General features: G+C 45.1%; 1 protein-coding gene across 8 annotated transcripts in view; it reads left to right on the top strand.

Moving 5' to 3' along the window:
* Positions 1–21,412, top strand: part of PTPRZ1 (protein tyrosine phosphatase receptor type Z1) — a 348,294-nt gene that overhangs the window by 253,562 nt on the left and 73,320 nt on the right. For all 8 annotated transcript variants that reach the window (XM_065556031.1, XM_005305670.5, XM_005305669.5 and 5 more), the window contains 5 exons: positions 2,287–2,438; positions 4,261–4,356; positions 4,609–4,675; positions 11,036–11,193; positions 11,918–12,068. In XM_065556031.1, the coding sequence (XP_065412103.1) occupies positions 2,287–2,438; positions 4,261–4,356; positions 4,609–4,675; positions 11,036–11,193; positions 11,918–12,068 (624 nt within the window). The remainder of the gene's footprint in view (positions 1–2,286; positions 2,439–4,260; positions 4,357–4,608; positions 4,676–11,035; positions 11,194–11,917; positions 12,069–21,412) is intronic.

Below are 21,412 nucleotides of genomic sequence, written 5' to 3'. Positions count from 1 at the left end.
CCCACCCCCGGCCCCACCTCAACTCCGCCCCTTCCCCAAATCCCCAGCCCTGCCTCCTCCCCCGTAGGCTCTCAAGCCTAGGAGGGAGGGAGGGGGAGAAGCGGCGCCCGCGCCGCGGCCACTCGGAGTCTCCCCCTCCCTCCCAGGTTTGAGAGCCTGGGAGGGAGGGGGAGACCCCGAGCCGCCGCGGTGCGCGAAACAGCTGATTCGCCCGCCGCTGCTCCCCCTCCCTCCCAGGCTTGAGAGCCTGGGAGGGAGGGGGAGCAGCGGCGGGCGAATCAGCTGTTTCGCGCGCCATGGCAGTAGCAGCGGAGCTAGGGCGGCCGGGGCACATTTTTAGGGGCGGCATTCTGGCGCCGGCCATGCCGCCCCTAAAAATGTGCCGCCCCAAGCACCAGCTTGTTTTGCTGGTGCCTAGAGCCGGCCCTGCTTGCCCGGCAAACCATGAAGGCTTCGGGCAGCCCCCGTGCCTCCGGACCCCAGCTGCCGGCCGGGCACTTCCCCTCCCGGGCTCCAGTTGCTCTGCTCCTCCCCTGACTCTTCAGCTCTGTTTAAGAGCCAAGCTGCCCGAGCCAGCGCTACCAGCTTCGGGCAGCCCCCGTGCCTCCAGACCCCGAGCCGCCGGCTGGGCACTTCCCTTCCCGGGCTCCAGCTGCTCTGCTCCAGCGGCGCAGGGTCCGGAGGCATGGGGGCTGCCCGAAGCCGGTACCGCTGGCTCGGGCAGCTCGGCTCTTAAACAGAGCCGAAGTCTGAGTCAGCGGAGGAGCAGAGCAGCCGCGGGAGAGGAAGTGCCCGGCCGGTATTTTTCCCGGACATGTTTGGCTTTTTGGCAATTCCCCCCGGATGGGGGTTTGATTGCCAAGAAGCCGGACATGTCCGGGAAAAAACGGATGTATGGTAACCCTAATGTATCATGAATAATCACCCAATCACCAGTAAGTAGTTCATAGGATTACTTAGTGTTTACTGAGCCAAGGTTGCTATTTGGATCTAGTGCTGTAGTTATCAAAAGCTGTTTGGCTGTTGGAGAAGCGGGGGGATGGTCTTTTGTTTCAGGCACAGGATTTGGAGTAAGGACATTTAGGTTCTATTCTTTGCTCTGCCATATACTTCCTGTATAATCCTGGACAAGTCATTTAACTCCCCTGTGCCTCCATTTCCCTATCTGTAAATTAGGCAAATAGTTCTTCCCTACCTTACAGGAATGTTCTGAGGATAAATTCTTTAATGCTCAAAAAAGTGAATTGAGATCCTCCTCCATTGTTGAAGTTCAAAGTATTTGAAAGGAGCAGCATGGCACTCCAGCCAAACCTCCTTCAGCTTTCTTCATGGCACTGAGTGAGGGAATCTAGGAAACTGAGAATCCACTGCTGTTATGTGTGGCAAGAAGAGAGTACAGTACCGAACTTCTAGTCCATCCCTCTGCCCATGTAGGATTGTTCTCCACAACATATCTGTGTTCAGTTCTTTTTCCAGTTTATTTGTAATTATCTGCAGGGACAGAGCTTCCACCACATCCTTTGGGAGACTATTCCACAACCTTGTATATCTCACAGTCAGGAAATTCTTCCTGGTATCTAGCCTACATTTTCTTTCCCTTTGGCCATATCTACATGAAAAGTGAAAGTTAAAGTGCCTTAACCACTCCCACCCTCCATCTCATCCCCCACCCCAGGAGGAAACTGTCGTTCAGGAGTAAAGTGCCCTTAACCTGTTGTCACTTTATCCTCCTCCAAGGAGTGTCCTATGTCCTAGTGTAGACAAGCCCTAAGTGTTACCTCATTATTTCTAGTTAACCCCCTTCTACCATGCTCAATAAATTCTTTCTCTCCATTCCCATTTGCATTATCTACACATCCACTCTCCGGAAGGTCTATATCCTAGGATTGCAAAGATAGGACATTAGGGTTTTGTTTTCTTTCCTTAGAAGGAGGGCTTCCCTGGTAGGCCAGCTTTCTTGAGCTTTCGTTTAATGTAAGACTATGACAGGTTTCAGATGAATTACAAAACAATGGATTATGAGAGTGCATTAAAGTAATTCAGCTCCCCATATGTCTATTTTATTAATCAAAGTTTGAAATGAAGTAAAATACATTTCATTTTGTTATTAGCAGCTATACATCTCCCAAATGGTTTTCTTTCTTAGCTGAATAATCCACATTCTGTCAAGCTGTTGATGAAATGTAAGGAGAGCCACCATATGTTCACCTTTTAGCTAGTAATGTTGATGTATTTGAATTTCAAATGCACAGACATGCTCATTGACCATTCTTCTTTTCTCTTTAGTGGAAATTAACCTGACAAATGATTATTATGTCAGCGGAGGTGGCTTAGAAACAGTATTTAAAGCAAGCAAGATAACTTTTCACTGGGGAAAATGCAATATATCATCAGATGGATCGGAACATAGCTTAGAAGGACAAAAATTTCCTCTTGAGGTAATGAATTGTAATAGACTGAATACTGTACAGTCCTGCAAATAATCAAGTTATTTGTTAAAGATGTTAATTTATCATTTGATTAGGGTACATTGTGTATATATAATCCTCCTTCAAATCCAAATGAGTAATATTTAAATGTTATGTTTGCAAATATGAATCAAGGCCTGATCCAAAGCACATGTAAGTTTTGCCACTGACTTCAGTAGCCTCTGAATGAGGTGCTTCCTGTAGAGTTGTATTTAGTTTGTCATTCTGAAAATGAAGTGTGCATTTTCAAATTCCGAATTGCTCAGGAGAGATGAGCACAAATCTTGGTATCAAATACAGGGTCTAATCCTGCAAACTGAATATAGGCCCAATTGCCACAGATGATCAAATACCTTAGAGTTACAGTAAACTCCATGGACCCATTCATAGTCTATTATAATAAGTTACAAAACAGTATATATCTCTGAGGGGACAAATGGAGGGATGGGGTTGCTGGGGTCCTCTCTTCCTCTCTTCTCCCCAGTTCCATGGAGAACTGTTAGGCACAAACTTTTACTGTGGCCAGTGCGGTCCATTCAATCTTCTTGACTTCATGACCCATTTGGACTTGCCATTCAAGCTCCTACCTTATATCTTCCATCCTGCCAGGACTGGGGTTGCCATATTTAAACAGTGAAAAAAGAGGACACTCCACGGGGGCCCCGGCCCCGCCCCAACTCTGCCCCTTCCCCACCCCCATTCCAACCCCTTCCCCAAAGTCCCCGCCCCAACTCCGCCCCCTCCCCTGAGCACCGGCATTCCCCCTCCTCCCTATCGCCCCCCGGGCTCCAGCTGCTGCTGCGCTGGGGAAGTTGCTTTGGCAGCAACTTGAACGTGAAGCCGGTAGCGCTTGGGCAAAAGATGCTTGGGGGACCCCGAGTGCGAGTGGCTGCAGCAAAACTAACAACTCCCCTGATCTGTGGGGGCAAGAGGTGGCGGGCGGCATCTGAGCACCCAGCCGCCTCCTCCCCGGGCTCCAGCTGCTGCTGCGCTGGGGAAGTTGCTTCGGCCCCCGCCGCGGTGGAGAGCAGTGGGAGCCGGGAAAGTTGGAGCCCGGGGAGGAGGCGGCTGCGCGCTCAGATGCCGCCACCGCCTCCATGCCCCGGCAGATCGGGGGAGTTGTTAGTTTTGGCTTTGTTGCAGCCACTCACATTCAGGGTCCCCTTACCATGCCTCCCTATTTCCCCTCACATGTTCGGCTTTTTGGAAACTCCTCCCGGACAGGGATTTGAGGACCAAAAAGCCGGACATGTCCGGGAAAATCCAGACATATGGTAACTCTAGCCAGGACATCAGGGAGCAGAGCCTCCTCTGAAAAATCCCATGGGAAGAGGGGTGGAGTCACAAACTCTGCCCCAAGGTAGGGAGCCAGGTTTTGGTTGACCATGGAGCTACCCCTGTGGTGGAAGAGTGAGGGTATGAGGATGTAGAGCTTGATGCAAGCATACAGTTCCAGCCGAGTCCAGGCTGCAGAAGAGACAGGATCAAAGACTTGGTTGTACTACCAATACATCTCTACTTTTAGTTTGGGGGTAGATACAATGGGTAAAATCCTGACCTCCTGAAGTCAATAGTTTTGCCATTGGCTTCACCAAATAAGTTTTCAGGCAATGGATGAGAGAACTACAGAAGAAGCATTTATTAGAATTAAAGTTTGTTACTGCTTCAAGATTTTTCTCAGCGTAGGAATATCTGAAATAAATAATTGTATTGTTTAAATTCTTTTAAAGATTTTTTTCTATCATGTAATGTAAACCTCTGAAAATTGAAGATCTAATCTTTATGTTTACAGATGCAAATCTACTGCTACGATGCAGATCAGTTTACAAATTTTGAGGCGGCAATTAAAGGAAATGGGAAGTTAAGAGCTTTATCAATTTTATTTGAGGTAACCATTTTGTATATCTGTGGCATTAACTTTGCTTTGAAATATAGCAAATATCCAATCTGAAGCTAAATGGTTCTGGTATATAATAAGCACATTAATATATATTTCTAATTTATTTTGCACAAAAAACAATTTGGCAAATATGTGTGATTACTCTTCTTTAAATCCTCTGTTGCCTGCTCAGCTAACTTAAACTTTCATTTTTTTATTTAAACCCTGTTTTTAATTATGTATACAATTTCTCCTTAACAGGTTGGCCTGGAAGATAATATGGATTATAATGCAATCATCAAAGGAGTAGATAGTGTTAGCCGGTTTGGTGAGTTTATCTTCTTGCTTGATTGGTTATTGGTTGGGCCAAATTCTGCTTTTGAATGTGCATGCAAAACTTATTGAAGCTATTGGGAACTGTGAACCTCCCAAAGCTGGATTTGGTCACTTTTGTTAAAACCAAAATAAAAAATGGCACAAATTGGTTATATTTCCCTCAAAAATGATTACTTGGAAAAACTGGAAAAACCTGAGTCACAAAGTGAAACACTTAATTTTTCCAAGGCCTTTGCCACACTTTCAGTGTTTGGTCAAGAGAAATGACCAATATATTCATTAAGGTTTCTTAGTCGTACATATCTGAGTTTTCTATGCAATTCGTAGGACAAATACAACTATTGTAGCAAACAAAGATCTGTCTTACAAAGTCTAGTTCTGGGAACAGAGTGAGATTTTATGAATGTCAGTATTCAGTAGTCGGGGCTATATTCCACTTTCAGTGACACTGGTGTCAATCTGAAATAATTCAGTCAGTTTCCATGAAATTACTTTACATTTACACCGGTGTCATTCAGAGCAGATTTCTACTCAGTGTGTGAATGCTTTGCTTTTTAAAAAAGTGTCTATTCATTTACATCAGAGCATGCTGAGTAGAGGATGGTGCATCAGGAGACCTTTTTTCTGTTACTTATGCTGTCTCACTGCGGCCCCAATTGAGGAAAGCATTTAAGCACATGAGTGAGGATTCTTTCCTAAATCAGGGCCAATGACCTTGGGTAAGTAATCAAGCCCTGGTCTACACCTAAAACTTAGGTCAAACTAGCTACGTCGCTCAGTGCTGTGAAAAATTTCATGCCCTGAGTGCCATAGTTAGGTTCACCTAACCCCTGGTGTAGACTGAGCTAGGTCGATGAAAGTATTCTTCCGTTGACCTAGGTACTGCCTCTGGGAGAGGAAGATTACTGACATTGACCGAAAAAACCCTTGTGTCAATGTAGGAAGTTTATATGCTACACCACTACAGCTATAGCACTGTAGCTGTGCTGTTACAGCAGCTTTAGTGTAGATATATCCTCACCCCGCCTGGCTCATCAGTTTCTCTGTCTATAAAATGGGGATAAAAATACCTATCTTTTGTAAAAAGTCCTCTGAAATATATGGATTTAAAATGTAAAGTATTGATTATTTATTCTGATTAGTTATTATAGGATGTGTGTCATAAATGTTTCAAACATTTTAAAATGGAAGCAGATATCTGTCTCCAACAGACAAATACAAAACAAGGTGATGGAACTTTCGTAGCTTATAAGGACAAGGAGAATTGTGTAAATCAGCGAGGATTCATTATTACAACTGGTCAAAACTCACCAAAATTTCTCAGAAATGAGAAATCCTACTTTGAAATCTGGTTTTGTTCTGAGTCAGACCAAAGATAAATTTTTCAAAAATTTCTCTCAAACTGGAAATCATGAAAAAAAATCATTTTGAAAACACTGACACATGATGGTTCTGAAAGGAAATATGCTCCCTGGGACAGGTAGCCGCTGACTGAAATTAACATTCATGTCAGTTTCAGTCAGCAGCTTCCCATGATCCCAGGATCTGCAAATCCAGGCACGGAGACCCCTGGTCTTCCAGACTCCTGGTCCAACTTGGGAATCAGCAGCATGGTGTGCCAGCTGACCTGGGAGTCTGGAAGCCCTGGGGACACCGCCCAAGGAGAGTCTACATAGCAGGGCTGTCCCAGAGCCATGGACCCTGGAAGCCCATCTCAAGACTTCAAGACTCCTGGCTGTACGGCAGAGAGCCTGGAAGCCTTGAGATCCCCAGCCCAAGCTGTAGTTCTGTGTTCCCTGCTGCAGAGACAGGAGCCAAGCACTGGTTAGACGTGGGGCTCCTAGGGCTTCAGTATTCCCTGCTGTGAAGCGAGGATCCTAGATTCTGAGGGTATGTCTAGAGCCCTGCGTGGATACAAAAATTTGGATCTGCATCTGATCTGCATCTGTGGTAATTACATTGTATCCAATCTGCAATCCACACTCCACCTTTTATCCACACCAACACCCTCTACAGCAGGGGTTCTCAACCAGGTGCCCGTGGCCCTTTGGGGGACTGTGAGCCAGTTTCAAGGGGTCCGTGAGCCCCATGGTGCCGGAGCCCTGAGCCCCAGCACCCCTCTACAGGTCTGAAGTTCAGAATCCCAGCGCCCCAAGCCCTGGTGCCCCCTAGGGGGCTACAGCCGAGAGCTCCTCCCTCCCCCTCAGGGCTCTGGGCTTTAGTCCTGTGGGGGGCACCAGGGCTCAATGTTTGAGCCCTGCTGGGAGCACTGGGACTTCAGGCTTCAAACCCCGTCCCCCTCTGCCGCCCTGGGGGGAGGTACCAGGCTCAGATCTCCAGGCTTTAGCCTTGTGGGGGGCACTGTGACTTGGGGCTTTGCCTTAGCTCTGCCAGGGGCTTTTGGGAGTCTGGGCTTTAGCCCCTTGCGGGGCACAAGGGCTTGGGGCTTCAGCTCCACCGGGCTCTGGGCTTCAGCCCTGTGGGTGGAACCTCTGAAACCATGACCCTACAAGGGGCCACGAATCCCTGGTTGAGAACTGCTGCTGAGCTAGAGCCCGGGGCAGGTAAAAGAATTTGGATCCACTTCCAATCCAAGAAGATAAGCAATATGACCACATCCACGGATGCAGATCTCTATGGATATAAAGCAGATACCTGTGGATTTGCAGGGATCTAGGTATGTCTACACTGCAATAAGAGACCTGCATCAGCGAATTTCAGAGGCTGGGCCAACTGACTTGGGCTTGCATGTGGGACTAAAAATAGCACTGTTGATGTTTGGACTCAGGGTGGAGCCCGGGTTCTGAAACCTGGGAGCGGGGAGGCTCTCAGAGCCCAAGTGGGAATGTGTACCCTGCTATTTTTAGCCCCACAGCACCAGCTCTTTGAGCCCTGGTGAGTTGACCTGGGCTCTGAGACTCACTGCCACATTTCTTTCTTTCTTTTTTTTTAACAATGTAGCTGTACCCTCAGAACCGCAACTAGAGCCTGGGCTTCCAGGGCTGCCAGGCTCCCAGCTCCACATCAAGGAGCCTGGAAAACCTGGATGCCCTAACATGACATGACTGCACCAGAACAGGGAAGCCCCGCGTTCACAGTAGCTGGCCTTGTGAGCAGGCAGGGAAGTGTTTCCATTGTAATCTTGCTTGTAAGTCAATGAAAATTTGTCAAACCTGACTTGCTTTCACAAGACATTTCAGGTTTGATGAACTGGCACTTTCTGACAAAACTGAGTTTCATCAAAAAATTTCTGACCAGCCCTAATCATTAGTTTTAGATGCCAGGCTTACACGAGACACCTGAAGGGAAATTGTAACCCATCAAGGTGAACATCATCCAACAACCTTGCTGAGGAGCTGTAAAGCCAAGAGCAGCAGGTGTCAAGCTACATGACACTTTAATGATGAACAGAACATGCTTTATTTGAATAGGTCTAAGTGAGCTCACAAAATTCAGACCAAAACTAATTCAGATGGTTTATACTGGAGAAAGATGTATAGTACATCAGCTGTCCTTGTAAATCATATCTTATATTTTGTATATTCAAATGAGAGTTGATGAGTTCTCAGGCTCTAGAGTGGAAGTATTCTCAGTTTCTTCCCTGGCTAACATTCTGGGAATAGAAACCAGTCATGTTACTATCTGACATAGGACATTTTCTCTTGAAACTTTTCAGATGTTTAGTTTTATAGTCTAGACTGTGAAACAGAACACAAGTTGTTACTAACATCCAAAGTTCCACAAGCTATTGAAGAACCTTCTAGCAAAGGAAGTTATCTTATCAGGACGCTTGCTGTAAATGTCAGGTTTGATATCCTGATGCTCACAACTACAAAAGGGTTTGTGAAGATAGAATTATTTAACTAGATATAAACTAGATTGTTAGGGTGGCTGCAATCTGAAGGTGCCTAGGAGGTTGACAGAATACTACAGTTAGGTGAAAATATTTTGCTCAACACTGTTAAATGTTCCCCTGTCATCAGATGTGGACAAGAACAAGTCATTTTGAAAGAAAAGATGATTTCTAAGACTTGACTCAGCAGAACAACTGTGATTCTATGTAATAAAATGGCCAACAGCTTATAGGGGAATGTTAAGGTGACACTAAATGGGGATGAGTTACAAACATCACTGAGGACAGATATATGCAAAGGGATATGACTAGGTTAGAAATACATGCATGTGGGAAAAATAATTTGGAATGGATATTTATTGAGAGAGGGAAGTTTACAAAGCAGTAACATTGAAATGAACCTAGGGATGATAACAAACAGCAAATTATATAGACATGAGTCAGATTTTATTTAAAAGCGCATCTAAAAGGACCAGTGGTATTTTAGATAAACACAATCATCCTCTCGTGGAAGTGGGATTGTCCAAAAGCTGGTAAATTCCCCCACTTAAGGAAGCTGGTATAATCTCTGCCAGTTCCTCTGATGGGCTCCTGCTACCTCACCAGCTGAATCTCAGTTAGCTCATCCTCATTCAAGCCCCAATCCTGGCAAGATACCAGGGAAGTGGATGAACTGCACCAGCCATACATTTACACATGTGACTAAATGTGTAAGTGGGGTTTTTCCATGCTCTTCAGTGAGTGCAAAGCGTCTAAGTGAACTGAAATGTTTCTCCTCACTCCTCTGATATGTGTGTATGCAAAGAAGAGTAAGGGCTTCTCTACACTTGAAACACTACAGCAGCATAGCTCCAGCACTTCAATGTAGACACTACCTACACAAATAGGAGGGGTTCTCCCATCGGCATAGGTAATCCACCTCCCTGGCAGGCAGTAGCTAGGCTGATAGAAAAATTCCTCTGTTGACTTAACGCTGTCTACTGCGGGGGGTTAGGTCAGTATAGCTACATCTCTCATGGGTGTGAAGTGTTCACACCCTAAGGGCATGGCTATACTTGCAGATGTAGAGCACTTTGAGTTAAACCAGCCTTCGTAGAGCGCAGTAGGGAAAGCGCTGTAGTCTGTCCAAACTGACAGCTGACAGCACACTGGCATGGCCACATTAGCAGCTCTTGCAATGGCCACAGAGAGCAGTGCATTGTGGTTGCTATCCCAGCATGCAAGTAGCTGCAACGTGCTTTTCAAATGGGGGGGGGGGGTGGAGTGTGACAGGGAGTGTGTTATGTGTATGTGGGGGGAGAGAGAGTGGGTTTTTGGAGGGCATGTCAGCATGCTGTCTTGTAAGTTCAGACAGCAGCAGACCTCCCCCACCCCCCCACCCCCCTCCGGCCTCTCTCTCTCTCACACACACAGCATTCCACAGTAATGATTGCTTTGTCTCGGAGCAGATAAGCATGCCAGTTGTCAAACGGAGCTTTCAAAGGGCATATCCAAAACAATGACAAGAGTGGCCACTTGGCTTAAGGGGATTATGGGACATTTCCAGAGGCTGATCAGAGTGCAGTAATGCAACACTTCGTTCACACTGACACTGGGGCGCTCCAGCGGGGGTGCATCAAACGTTATTCTACTCGTCGAGGTGGAGTACCAGGAGCGCTCTAGCTGTGAAGTCAGAGCACTCTACGTGCCTTGCCAGTGTGGACAGGTAGTGACCTAGTGCGCCTGGGGCTCCTTGAATGCGTTGTAACTCGCAAGTGTAGCCAAGCCCTAAGAAATGTAGCTATGCTGATGTGAGCTCCCTGTGTAGACCATCCCTTACTGTTGCGTACAGGGCAGTCACCTGAAGTGTTACATCATCTTGAAAGAGGTCTTCATCTCCTGTTCTTTCTCGTGTAACATTGTTCCTTGAGCTTTCCCATTCTTTTACACCATATTTCACTATTTCCTGCATCTCAACACAGTTTGCTCCAGGCTAGAGTAATATAATGCTCAGTGTGTTCCAATGAAGTAACACTTCTCTGGACTAGACGGCACATCATATGCAGCTTTCATACTTCTTCCCTGCCCCACAGAGGGTAAGAGGTACTGTGAATGTGATGCATTGAATGACCTTGACTCTGAGTTCAGTAATGGTCTAAGTCATTCAGCACTTCATGGGAGTCCCTCCTAGGCACAAAGACTAAAAGTGTTGTTTCTTTGAATCTCACTGCTGAGATGAAGATTGGGAGTTCTGAGTTTACAGCTGAACTTCAGCCTTCCATAAAGTAGCTCATTAGAACCTTCTGCTGACCCAGTAGAATTATTGTTTTAGAATCTTTGTTAAAACTTAAGTGCAAAGGGCCCAACCTTTCATAGGATGAACAGCCATTGAAATCAGACTACAAATGTCCTCAAACATTCCTTTGTTTCACTTGAAGGAACTTCCAATTTGCAGCTCTACTTTTGTTTTATTCAGCTTTTATTTAATATCTTAATAATTTGAATATAAATGTTTTGCAGGAAAACAGGCTGCATTAGAGCCATTTGTTTTGCTGAACCTTTTGCCAAACTCAACAGACAAATATTACACTTATAATGGATCTTTGTCAACACCTCCCTGCTCAGAGACAGTTGAATGGATTGTGTTTAAAGATCCCATTAACATTTCTGAAAACCAGGTAATTCATTTAATCCATTTGAAAGAAATAACTGTTCTTATTTGCAAGGAAAAACAGTTTTCATGTATGTGGTAAAAGTGCATGGCATTACTTTCTAGCCTAACAATCTCGCATTTCTTTTTTCTAGCTTTTCACTTGCACATGTTTCAATTAAAATCTATTTGTGTGAGTAATCCCCTTCACCCCGCTCCCACCCCCTTTTTCATTCATGGCTAGATTCTGACTACGTGCCTGTGAAAAGTAAATACTAACCCAGAGAAAGCAAGTAGGAAGCACTGGAGGAATAGTGACTCAGGGTATCTCTGAAATTGAAAAACCACGGCCGGTCCATGCCAGCTGACTCAGGCTACTGGAGATCAAGCTAAGGAGCTGTTTAATTGTGGTATAGACATTCAGGCATGGGCTGGGACCCGGGCTCTAGGACCTTGTGAGGTGGGAGGGTCCAGAGCTTGGGTTGCAGCCCAAGCCCAAATGTCTACACTGCAATTAAACAGCCCCTTAGCCTGAGCCCTGCAAGCCAAGTCAGCTGACATGGGCCTGTTGCAAGTGTCTAATTGCAGTGTACACATACCCTCAGAGGTATGTGTCTGAATCACAATGTTTCCTGGGATTACTCCTGAACTGAGATAATCTACACACCTTCCCTTTCTCAGAGTTGTGCCTAATATCAGAATCCAGTTAATTTTTATGACTTAGGGGAAGTGTGCTGTCTTTTATTTTTCAGTTGGCTGTATTTTGTGAAGTCCTTACAATGCAGCAGTCTGGCTATGTCATGCTCATGGATTACCTGCAAAACAACTTTAGAGAACAGCAATATAAATTCTTTGGACAGGTGTTTTCCTCATACACTGGCCAAGAAGAAATTCATGAAGCAGGTATTTACAGAATAATTACTACTGCAGGCTTCACAGATTATAAGACTGTTTTAAGTACAACTATTGACCCCAATAATGAGATACTGATTTTAACTTGAAGAAGAAAAGAGCCTAATAACACACAGCTTTAAGAGACAGGTTAGTGCTCATAAAAAAATGCCAGATTAAATGGAGTAGAAAATTAAATTCTTGCATCTTCAGAGCACATGTAGTGAAGAGGACATCAGTCCAAGTGTCCCCATGCTTTAACACTGTTCAAAGCTGCCATCTTGAGGGGTATGCAGTGTTGTTGTAGCCATGTCGGTCCCAGGATATTAGAGAGACAGGGTGGGGGGTGAGGTAATATCTTTTATTGGACCAACTTCTGTTGATAAGAGAAACAAGCTTTTGAGCTACACAGAGCTCTTCTTCGGGTCTGGGAAAGGTACTCAGGTGTCACAGCTACCCTGTTTCCCCGAAAATAAGACAGTGTCTTATATTAATTTTTGCTCCCAAAGATGCGCTAGGTCTTATTTTCAGGGGATGTCTTATTTTTCAATGAAGAAGAATATGGTACACATCGGTGGATGCCTTATTATCGGGGAGGTCTTATTATCGGGGGGATGCCTTATATTACAACGAGAGGCAAAACTGTAAGTAGGCCTTATTTTCGGAGGATGTCTTATTTTCGGGGAAACAGGGTAAATACAAGGTGAAGCAGATAATTTAGTATAAGTAAAAAGAACAGGAGTACTTGTGGCACCTTAGAGACTAACACATTTATTAAAGCATAAGTTTTCGTGGGCTACTGCCCACTTCTTCGGATGCATATAGAGTGGAACATATATTGAGGAGATATATATATACACACATACAGAGAGCATGTGTGTGTATATATATCTCCTCAATATATGTTCCACTCTATATGCATCCGAAGAAGTGGGCAGTAGCCCACGAAAGCTTATGCTCTAATAAATTTGTTAGTCTCTAAGGTGCCACAAGTACTCCTGTTCTTTTTGCGGATACAGACTAACAGGGCTGCTACTCTGAAACCTGTTAGTATAAGTAGTTTGCACATATTTTAAGAGGGACCATTCAAAGTAAAGTGGCCCATTAACACCACTGCAGTCATAGGGGTGAAAGAGTACTTCATTTTCCATACCAATTTAATTCTTTGTTGTGTGATGTGGGACCCCTGCCCAATAACATCTAAAAGGAAACCACCAAATTCATTTCACTTAAGCTACCAAGCAACTGCAAGAGAGAAGCTACTTCTAATCAGCCATAACTCAGACCACTGTGTGTCATTTACTGTAAATGGATACAGTATCAAAGGTCAAATTTTGTTCTCTGTTACACCCGTGGAATCTCACTTAAATCAATAGAAACTACATCCTTGTAACTGAAAGTAAAAGTTGGCACAAAATCTGTTAATTAGGGATTTATATTCACAAATACAAATACACCCCAAAAGGGGGGGGGGAGTGGTATTTTTTACCAGCTTCGATTCCATGAACCATAGGTGCCAACTCTGTGGGTGCTCCAGGGCTGGAGCACTCACGGGGAAAAAATGGTGGGTGCTAAGCTCCCACCGGTAGCCCCCCAATCAGCTCCCACCTGCCAGCGGGCCCCACAGATCAGCTGTTTTGTGGCGTGCAGGAAGCTGGGATGGGGGGAGGAGCGAGGATGCGACACGCTCTGGGGAGGGGGTGGAACTGGGTGGAAAGACGAGGGGCTGGGGTGGAGCAGGGGTGGGAAGAGGTGGGGTGGGGCCTTGGGGGAAGGGGTAGAGTGAGGGCAGGGCTGGCATTTTGGAAAGTTGGAGCCTGTGCCATGGGCATTTCCCACCAGTTCTGGGCCTGATGCTAAAAGAACTCTGCTTGGAACTTGCAATGAAGTCAGTGGATGTTCTGTATTCAGCACTCTTACAGGATTGGGCCCCTGGCACATATATGTGATGCTATTTGCATCAAAATGCTGCTACATGGGATAGATTTATAGCATCTTTGCTATAATTAGCCAAAATGATACTTCAGTTCTGAGCCCATCCTTTCAACCTATTACAGACTTCTCAGATAATTGCTCTTGGAGCTGAAATTTCTCATCACTTTGTCTCAGCCAATAAATGATTTTTCTGAGGGGGGAAAAAACTTCATAAAAAGATACCAAACTGTATCTGAATTTTTCAAACACAGGAACAGGGAGGGATGGAGAGTGGAAAGTGTTTAATACTAGTTAGAATTGAGGTCAAATAATTAAACAAACTGCTGTTTTAAAGCATCATACTTTTCACGTGCACAGACACTTTTACGTGAAGAACATGCACTCTACCTTGTGTAAAGAAATTCAGTTTGGAAAATAACTAAGAGCAGTCGACACGACAGCCCTAAGTCAACTTATGTTAGGTCGACCTTCCTTCTGTCGGTGGTGTGCATCCTCGCCAGGAGCACTTCCACCAACTGATGGGGGCAGTGTGGGGGCTGAGAGCCAGGGCTCTGAACTCCACACAGCTCCCTGCCAGGAGTTCAGCTTGCCCTTCCCCTCCCTCTGGGCTCTTGGCTCCCTGCTGAGACCTGGGGGTCAGCCATCCGGGCTTCTCGGATCCCTGAGTGGGGAGCCTCCAAGCAGCATCCCCTCTGGGAGTGGGGAGCCAGGAGCAGCTGGGCTCTACCTGCCCAGCTTTCTTGTCAATTTCACAGCTCCAGCATGGAGCAGCCAACAGCTGATGTAAGTAATGCAGTTGTTGATACAAACTAACACAGCTATCACTGAAACCTACATAGACACTGCGTCACCCTAACTACACTGATGTAAGCCCTACGCCTCTCATGGGGGGTGGAGTTATGATGTCGGGGGAGTAGGGCACTTACATCCATCGGAGGAAGGCTGTAGCGTGTACACTAACATACTTAGGTCGACGTAAGCTGCCTTGTGTTGACCTAACTGTGTAGTATAGACCAGGCCTAAGATTTTCCCCTCCCAAGGAGATGCTTGAAGAAGGGCCCATAGAGGCAGATCATTCCGTCAGATGGATCATCCTTTTGAGTTTAGGGGGTCCATGTTGTTGGGAGGGGATGAGGCCTCTCAAGCCTGTGGAATCTGGGATCCACCGATAAGGTTTTCCATTGGGATGAGACCCCATACTCATAGTGAGAGAAGGCATCTGCATGCCTGGCTCCTTCTTCCACTCTGCCTCTCTCTCCATCTGGCAGCACTTCTGCCAATGGTCATGTCCCTGCAGGTCACTAGCACTAGTGGAAGGAACCCAGAGGGAGTTAATACAGCTTTGAGCTGTGTTACCCCCACCTGGATTTCCACATAGAAATAGGGGGCAGAGTGGGGGATGGTGCCACAGAAAGTGGGCTACAGCACTGCTCTATTCCTCCCATCCCACACCGAAAAGCCTGGAGGAGCCCTCTCTGTGCTGACTCTCACAAGTGTGTGGGTTTACACAATGGGGGATAGAACTACATAGGTAGATTTGTATCCAGCTTCTCCCTTTCGCCCTAGCAGGCAACGTTTCATTGCCAAAGTGCCCTTTCATTACGCATATGTGGAGAAACTATCTAAAGTTAGCAAGGCCCTTTTCTGCTCTCAATGACACAGTCAGTGTATATAGGAAATAACCTCAGCTCCACGACTGATTAAATATTTTGTACTGAGTATCCAAAATGTCTGACAGTTGTGCAATTAAAACCTCATACTTAACATTGCATGAATATAGTATGACTTTTCTATAGCTTCCGGTTTCAGACTAGCACAATAGACATTTTCACACATGACTGATAGACTTGTATAACAGGGGACGTGTACGCTGCAATAAAAAACCTGCCGCACCTAGTCTCAGAGCCCAGGTCAGCTGACTCAGGCTCATGTGGCTCAGGCTGTGGGGCTAAAAATTGCAGTGTAAATGTTCAGGCTCGGGCTGGAGCCCAGCGAGGCGGGGGTTGGTCTCAGAACAAGCTCAGACGTCTACGCTGCAGGTTTTAGCTCTACAGCCTGACCCCCGTGAGCCCGAGTCAGCTCACCAAGGCCAGCTGCAGCCGAGCCATGGGTCTTTTATTGCAGTGTAGACGTACAGACACAGAACAAAGTGTTTTCCATCTACTGAGCTTAAGGAACATATTTATTCTGCTCTTCCTATCACCCTGGCAACAAACACATTTAGTATTTGTTCTGAAGTAGGAATTTAAAATTTCTAATTGTAAGTTAAACATTCTGCTCTGCCCATAGGCAAAATGAAGGGCTCGGCACGGGTTAATAAAAATTCCAGCTGTGCACATATTTTACAATTCAACCTAACGTGTTAACTCACTGTAATGAAAGGAAAGGGAGATTACTCTTGATGTGAATACACAGAACTTCCTTTAATATTAACATCAGCTATGGACGTGTGTTAAGAGCAATATTTATCTAAAATGTGCTCATTTGAGTACTCAAATTTGTAGTATTTGAGGAGCACTTGTTCTGAACAAGATAAAGAAACTAGAAGAAAACTCTCATTGGGTACGTCTATACTTACCTCCGGGTCCGGCGGTAAGCAATCCATCTTCTGGGTTCGATTTATCACGTCTTGTGTAGACGCGATAAATCGATTCCGGATCGATCCCAGAAGTGCTCGCCGTCGACGCCAGTACTCCTGCTCCGCGAGAGGAGTATGTGGAGTCGACGGGGGAGCCTGCCTGCCACGTCTGGACCCGCGGTAAGTTCAAACTAAGGTACTTCGACTTCAGCTACGTTATTCACGTAGCTGAAGTTGCGTATCTTAGTTCGAAGTGGGGGGTTAGTGTGGACCAGGCCATTGTTCTGAAAGGATCTTAAGGAGCTCTGAAATGCCGAAATATAAAAATTAAAACATGAATGGCTAACTTCGGTAATAAATGGAATCATATGCCATTTAATTTCTATAACCAATAGAAACTACAACTAATATTGTAGTTAGCAGAAGAAAAATCTCTGACTTCCCTTCAGATAACATAGGAGAAATTGCAACATGAGCCTTACTCAAGTGCCCATTTGAAAAGTTAAAATTATATAGTAAGGCAATTAGGGCCAAATCCTTCTCCTGTTGGAATCAGTGCAATCTCTCATAGAGAGTAGGATTGCACCTTTCATTTATTATTATTATTATTGTTCTTTATTATTGGTTATCTGAGTGGAATTGTCCTATGAGGTCTAAAAGGCTGCTAGTGATGGGAAATACATTCTCTATTGAATTACACACTGGGTTCAGAAATGAGCTGTCAGGAATTTCCATGCAGCCATGCCAGCATTGGCAAACTTACCTTGCAGGGATTGCTTTGTTTTAGGTTGAAAGGAATTTCATTCTCTAAGCCTGCATAGTGTTGCATGTAATTTTCATATGTGGCATATTTTTCATTAGCAGTAAACTTAAAGGCCGCACTTCAGGGCCCAACACAGAAAGCTTGCAAGAAAACTTTAGCCCTTTATCTGTCCCTAGCCCCAGTGGAAATGAAAATCTATTTATGTCTAACAATGATCAATTGTTGTTCATATACATCTGAAAATAATATTGACAGACACCAAGCGGATTATATAACAAGTTAGCAAATGTACTCCTCTGATGGTGTCCTGTAGGATAACTGTAGAAATACAGCTCCTGGTAATCTTACCCAGAATCAGTAAAGACATAAAAAGTCTATAAGTTTTTAAAATTAAAGACCAACAGTATGTGCTGAACATAAAACACCTTTTAACCCAACCTTTTGTATTTTCTTTAGAACTAGAGCTGTATGAAACTCAGCAATTTCTCTTTACAGGATCTCGTGCAGATATTGGGTCACAGCCTCAAGCCTGATTACGGCCTCTTAATAGCACTCATAAAGGAGACATAATTTAACCACAAATCACTAGCAGAGAATTTCCTTGGCACAGGGAACTCTGGTGCTGACGCATCTGTGCCACTGCTGGGCCCTCCATCTGAGGCAATGTCTACACTACCACGATAGGTCAACCTATGCTACGCAACTCCAGCTACGTGAATAACACAGCTGGAGTTGACGTACCTTAGGTCAGGTTCTACACCGCGGGGGGTCGACAGGAGAAACTCTCCTGTCAACTTACCTTACTCTTCTCGTTGGGGGTAGAGTACAGGGATCAACTGGAGAGCGATCTGCTGTCGATTTGTTGGGTCTTCACTAGACCCGCGAAATCGACCACTGGTGGATCGATCTTAGGGCGTCGATCCGGGCTGTAATGTAGACCTGCCCTGTGCCTCCCCTCCTTCCAGCATAGAAGCCTCTTCCCCCTCCCCCTCCCCCTCCCCGATCCTCCTGAGGCTCTGCCTGATGCTCCACCCCGAGGCCCTGCCCCTGCTCAGTCTCTTTCCCCTGAGGCCCTGCCTGCACTCTGCCCCGAGGCCCTGCCCCCACTCAGCCTCTCCCCCCCACCAAGACCCCGCCCGCTGGTCTCACAGGGGGGATGGGGCAGAGAAGAGCACCCACCAGCAAAAACAAAAATCACCGCCTGTGCTTTCAAGCAATGACATGTCAGTAAAGCTGTGGCGTGTCACATAGCACACAATGCGTCTCACACTTTGCAAAAGCCATTTCCATTCCTGCACAGGATAGTCTGGAAAAAAACAGTTAACTGTTCCTGCTCATCAATAACATGTATTGAATCACAAATAGATTAATTACGCAGGAAGAACAATAGCCGGACCATTCCGGCAGAGCAATTATAAATGTACATAGGTAGCCGAAAGCCCCCAGTATTTCAGAAAGTGTCATAATCCAGTGTCCCTGAATGCTGGATTTTGAGTTCAGAGCTCAGAGTTAAATGTAGGTCACGTCATTATTATTTTTTTAGCATCTGTAAAGTGATAAAACCCCATAGAGTTAGACTGTCCCTGCTCCAAAGAACTTCGCTAAACAAACAGAAGACAGGAGACACTGGGCAGTCCAAAGAGGGAAAAGTTTGAAGGTTTCTTTTTTTATTTACTGTTTATTTAATTTTAAACTCGCTTTTTGAGATACGTTTTTATGAGGTAGATGAAAGAGGAGAGAATGGTGACTCACTGGGACAGGGAAGTCATTACACACAAAAGGGGGTAGCATCAAAAAAGGCACAGAAGGCCTGATCCAGTGCCCATTCATGCCAATGGGAAGTTTTCCATAGATTTCAATGGGTGCTAGTTTAGACCCAGAGGTGGGTACGGAAAAGGCAATGAATGCAGCATTGAAGTTGGCATTGTTAGCAGAATGTAATGGACATGGGAGGCAATAAGTGGCTTTATTTTTTTTAATTGCATGTATGTGGCTTGGAAGAAGTGGTTTGGGGGTATTTTTCAACTAAGCGTGTAAAGTTAAGTCCTCAGGCTAATAGCTGCCTGGAACCCTTGCCCCACTGGTTTTGGATATTGGCTTTGTGTGTATTGTATGAACATGTTTCAATTATTTTATCTGGTGCTCACTGCTCCTCCCAGCGCCTTCTCCTACACAAATCCTGTTGTTCTGTGAGTCCTGCTATCAAACAGTCTTCTCTCCCCATTTCCCCTCCCTAAATCTTCCCCACACCCTCCAACTGCTGGGCTACTTCTTTCCAGCAATTCTCCCTGCAGTTACTAATCTTCCTCTCACTAGTTTTCTCCCAGTCAGCTGCTAGAATGCTGGATCTCTCCCTCTAGGCTCTGAATCCCCTGCAGTGTCTCTGATCCTTACCCCCAGCAGCTGTTAGGGCTGTTGTCCTTTGCCAGCTGGCAGCTTCTCCTTCTCAATCCTGTGCCTCCTGTACTTCCCAGACTGCTTAGGCCTCTTCTTCCTGGTATCTAGGGTCTTTGAGTCACTGGGGAAGGCTCCTGGCCCCATCCACCTGATCTCATTGACCAGCTTAGATTGGTTTTGGTTTCCTATCCTTGGGAACCTATTGCTCTCAAGGTTGCTGCTTGTGCAGAAGGGAGGGGACCTGCCGATTGACTGAACTGAACACTACATTAGATGATTTAAAGTGATGATTTAAACGTTATCATCCATATCTACAGTGCTCACTAGTAGGAATACTACAGCTACAACTTGCAGTGAGGGTGACTAAAAAGATATAGCCACCTGACAATACGTAGGTCTGCCAAATCACTTTCAATTTGAACCTCCCCCTTTCACCATGGAAAGACTCTGAATTCCCGTGGGAAGAGGGGGTGGGGCCAGTTGCTTCCCCATACATCCAATTCAACAGAGCACTGAGCACTGGGTTGTGTCCTACCTATTGACAGCATCCCTCATCATAGGTGCTGGAACTAGGGGTCCTTGGGGTGCTGCTGCACCTCCTGGCTTGAAGTGGTTTTCCATATACAGGGTTTATAGTTTAGTTCAATGGCTCTCAGCACCCCCACTATACAAATTGTTCCAGCTTCCCTGTTCCTCATGGTTGCTTACAATTGAAAAGGCAAAAAACATCCTCTGGTTATTTATATTGATTTTCTTATGCCATCTGGAGGGCAGAAACTGTAATAGCAACAGTTGGAGTGATTGAATGTAATTGAAAATGGTTTGAAAAGACAATTTATTGTGGTTATTCACATTTTCTTGTACTGCACCTAAAGGAATTCACTATAATGAAGGCATTAACACATCACCACTGTACATCCAAAATATGAAAATGGGCACAGTGATAGGTTTCAGAATAATTTATAAGGGTCATCAGTGTGTCCTGGTAAGGGGGGAAAAAAGACATGCTCACTAATTTTCATTATTTTATTTGCTCCTACAAAAAAAGAACTTCCCTCCAGTCTATTGTAGAGAAGTTTGCTTTTGCAAAACAATATTTAGTTCCAGTGCCCTCCTGTGGTCAAGATGCAAATTGCAAAGTTAATTAAAAGTTCAATATCTGTTCCTGCCCCTCTATTGCAAACTGCAGTTTTGTCTTCACAAGATTTGTCCTCATGGAATCTTTGGCGAATTTAGCTGCTAAAATCTAAGAATTCTCTACTAAGCATGTGTGAAATATGATTTTTCAAAAGCTTATAATGGCCAAATTTGGTCAGATTTTCACACAGATGGCAAAAGGCATATCTATTTACAGTGTAGTGGTAGCCATGTTGGTCTCAGGATATTAGAAAGAGGGGGTGGGTGAGGACATATCTTTTATTGGATCGACTTCAGTTGGTGAGAGAGACAAGCTTTCAAACTTACACAGGTACTCAAAGGCCATTCCCCAACCAATTTCAGGTCCCTGCTCCAAATAAATAATACTCTTCCCCTCACCTCACAGGGGTCTTGTTAAAATAAATTAGTTAATGTTTGTGAAACACACATATGCCATAGCAACAAGAACCAGAGTAAAGCCCATGAGGAAATTAATTTTTGTCTTCCGAGCAGGGTTTGCACAGAGTACAGTAAATAAGGTATAGA

The sequence above is a fragment of the Chrysemys picta genome, chromosome 1 (assembly GCF_011386835.1).
Source record: "Chrysemys picta bellii isolate R12L10 chromosome 1, ASM1138683v2, whole genome shotgun sequence".
Classification (NCBI taxonomy): Eukaryota; Metazoa; Chordata; order Testudines; family Emydidae; genus Chrysemys; species Chrysemys picta.
Note: the sequence above shows the minus strand (reverse complement) of the source record. Positions and strands in the feature narration are given on the sequence as shown.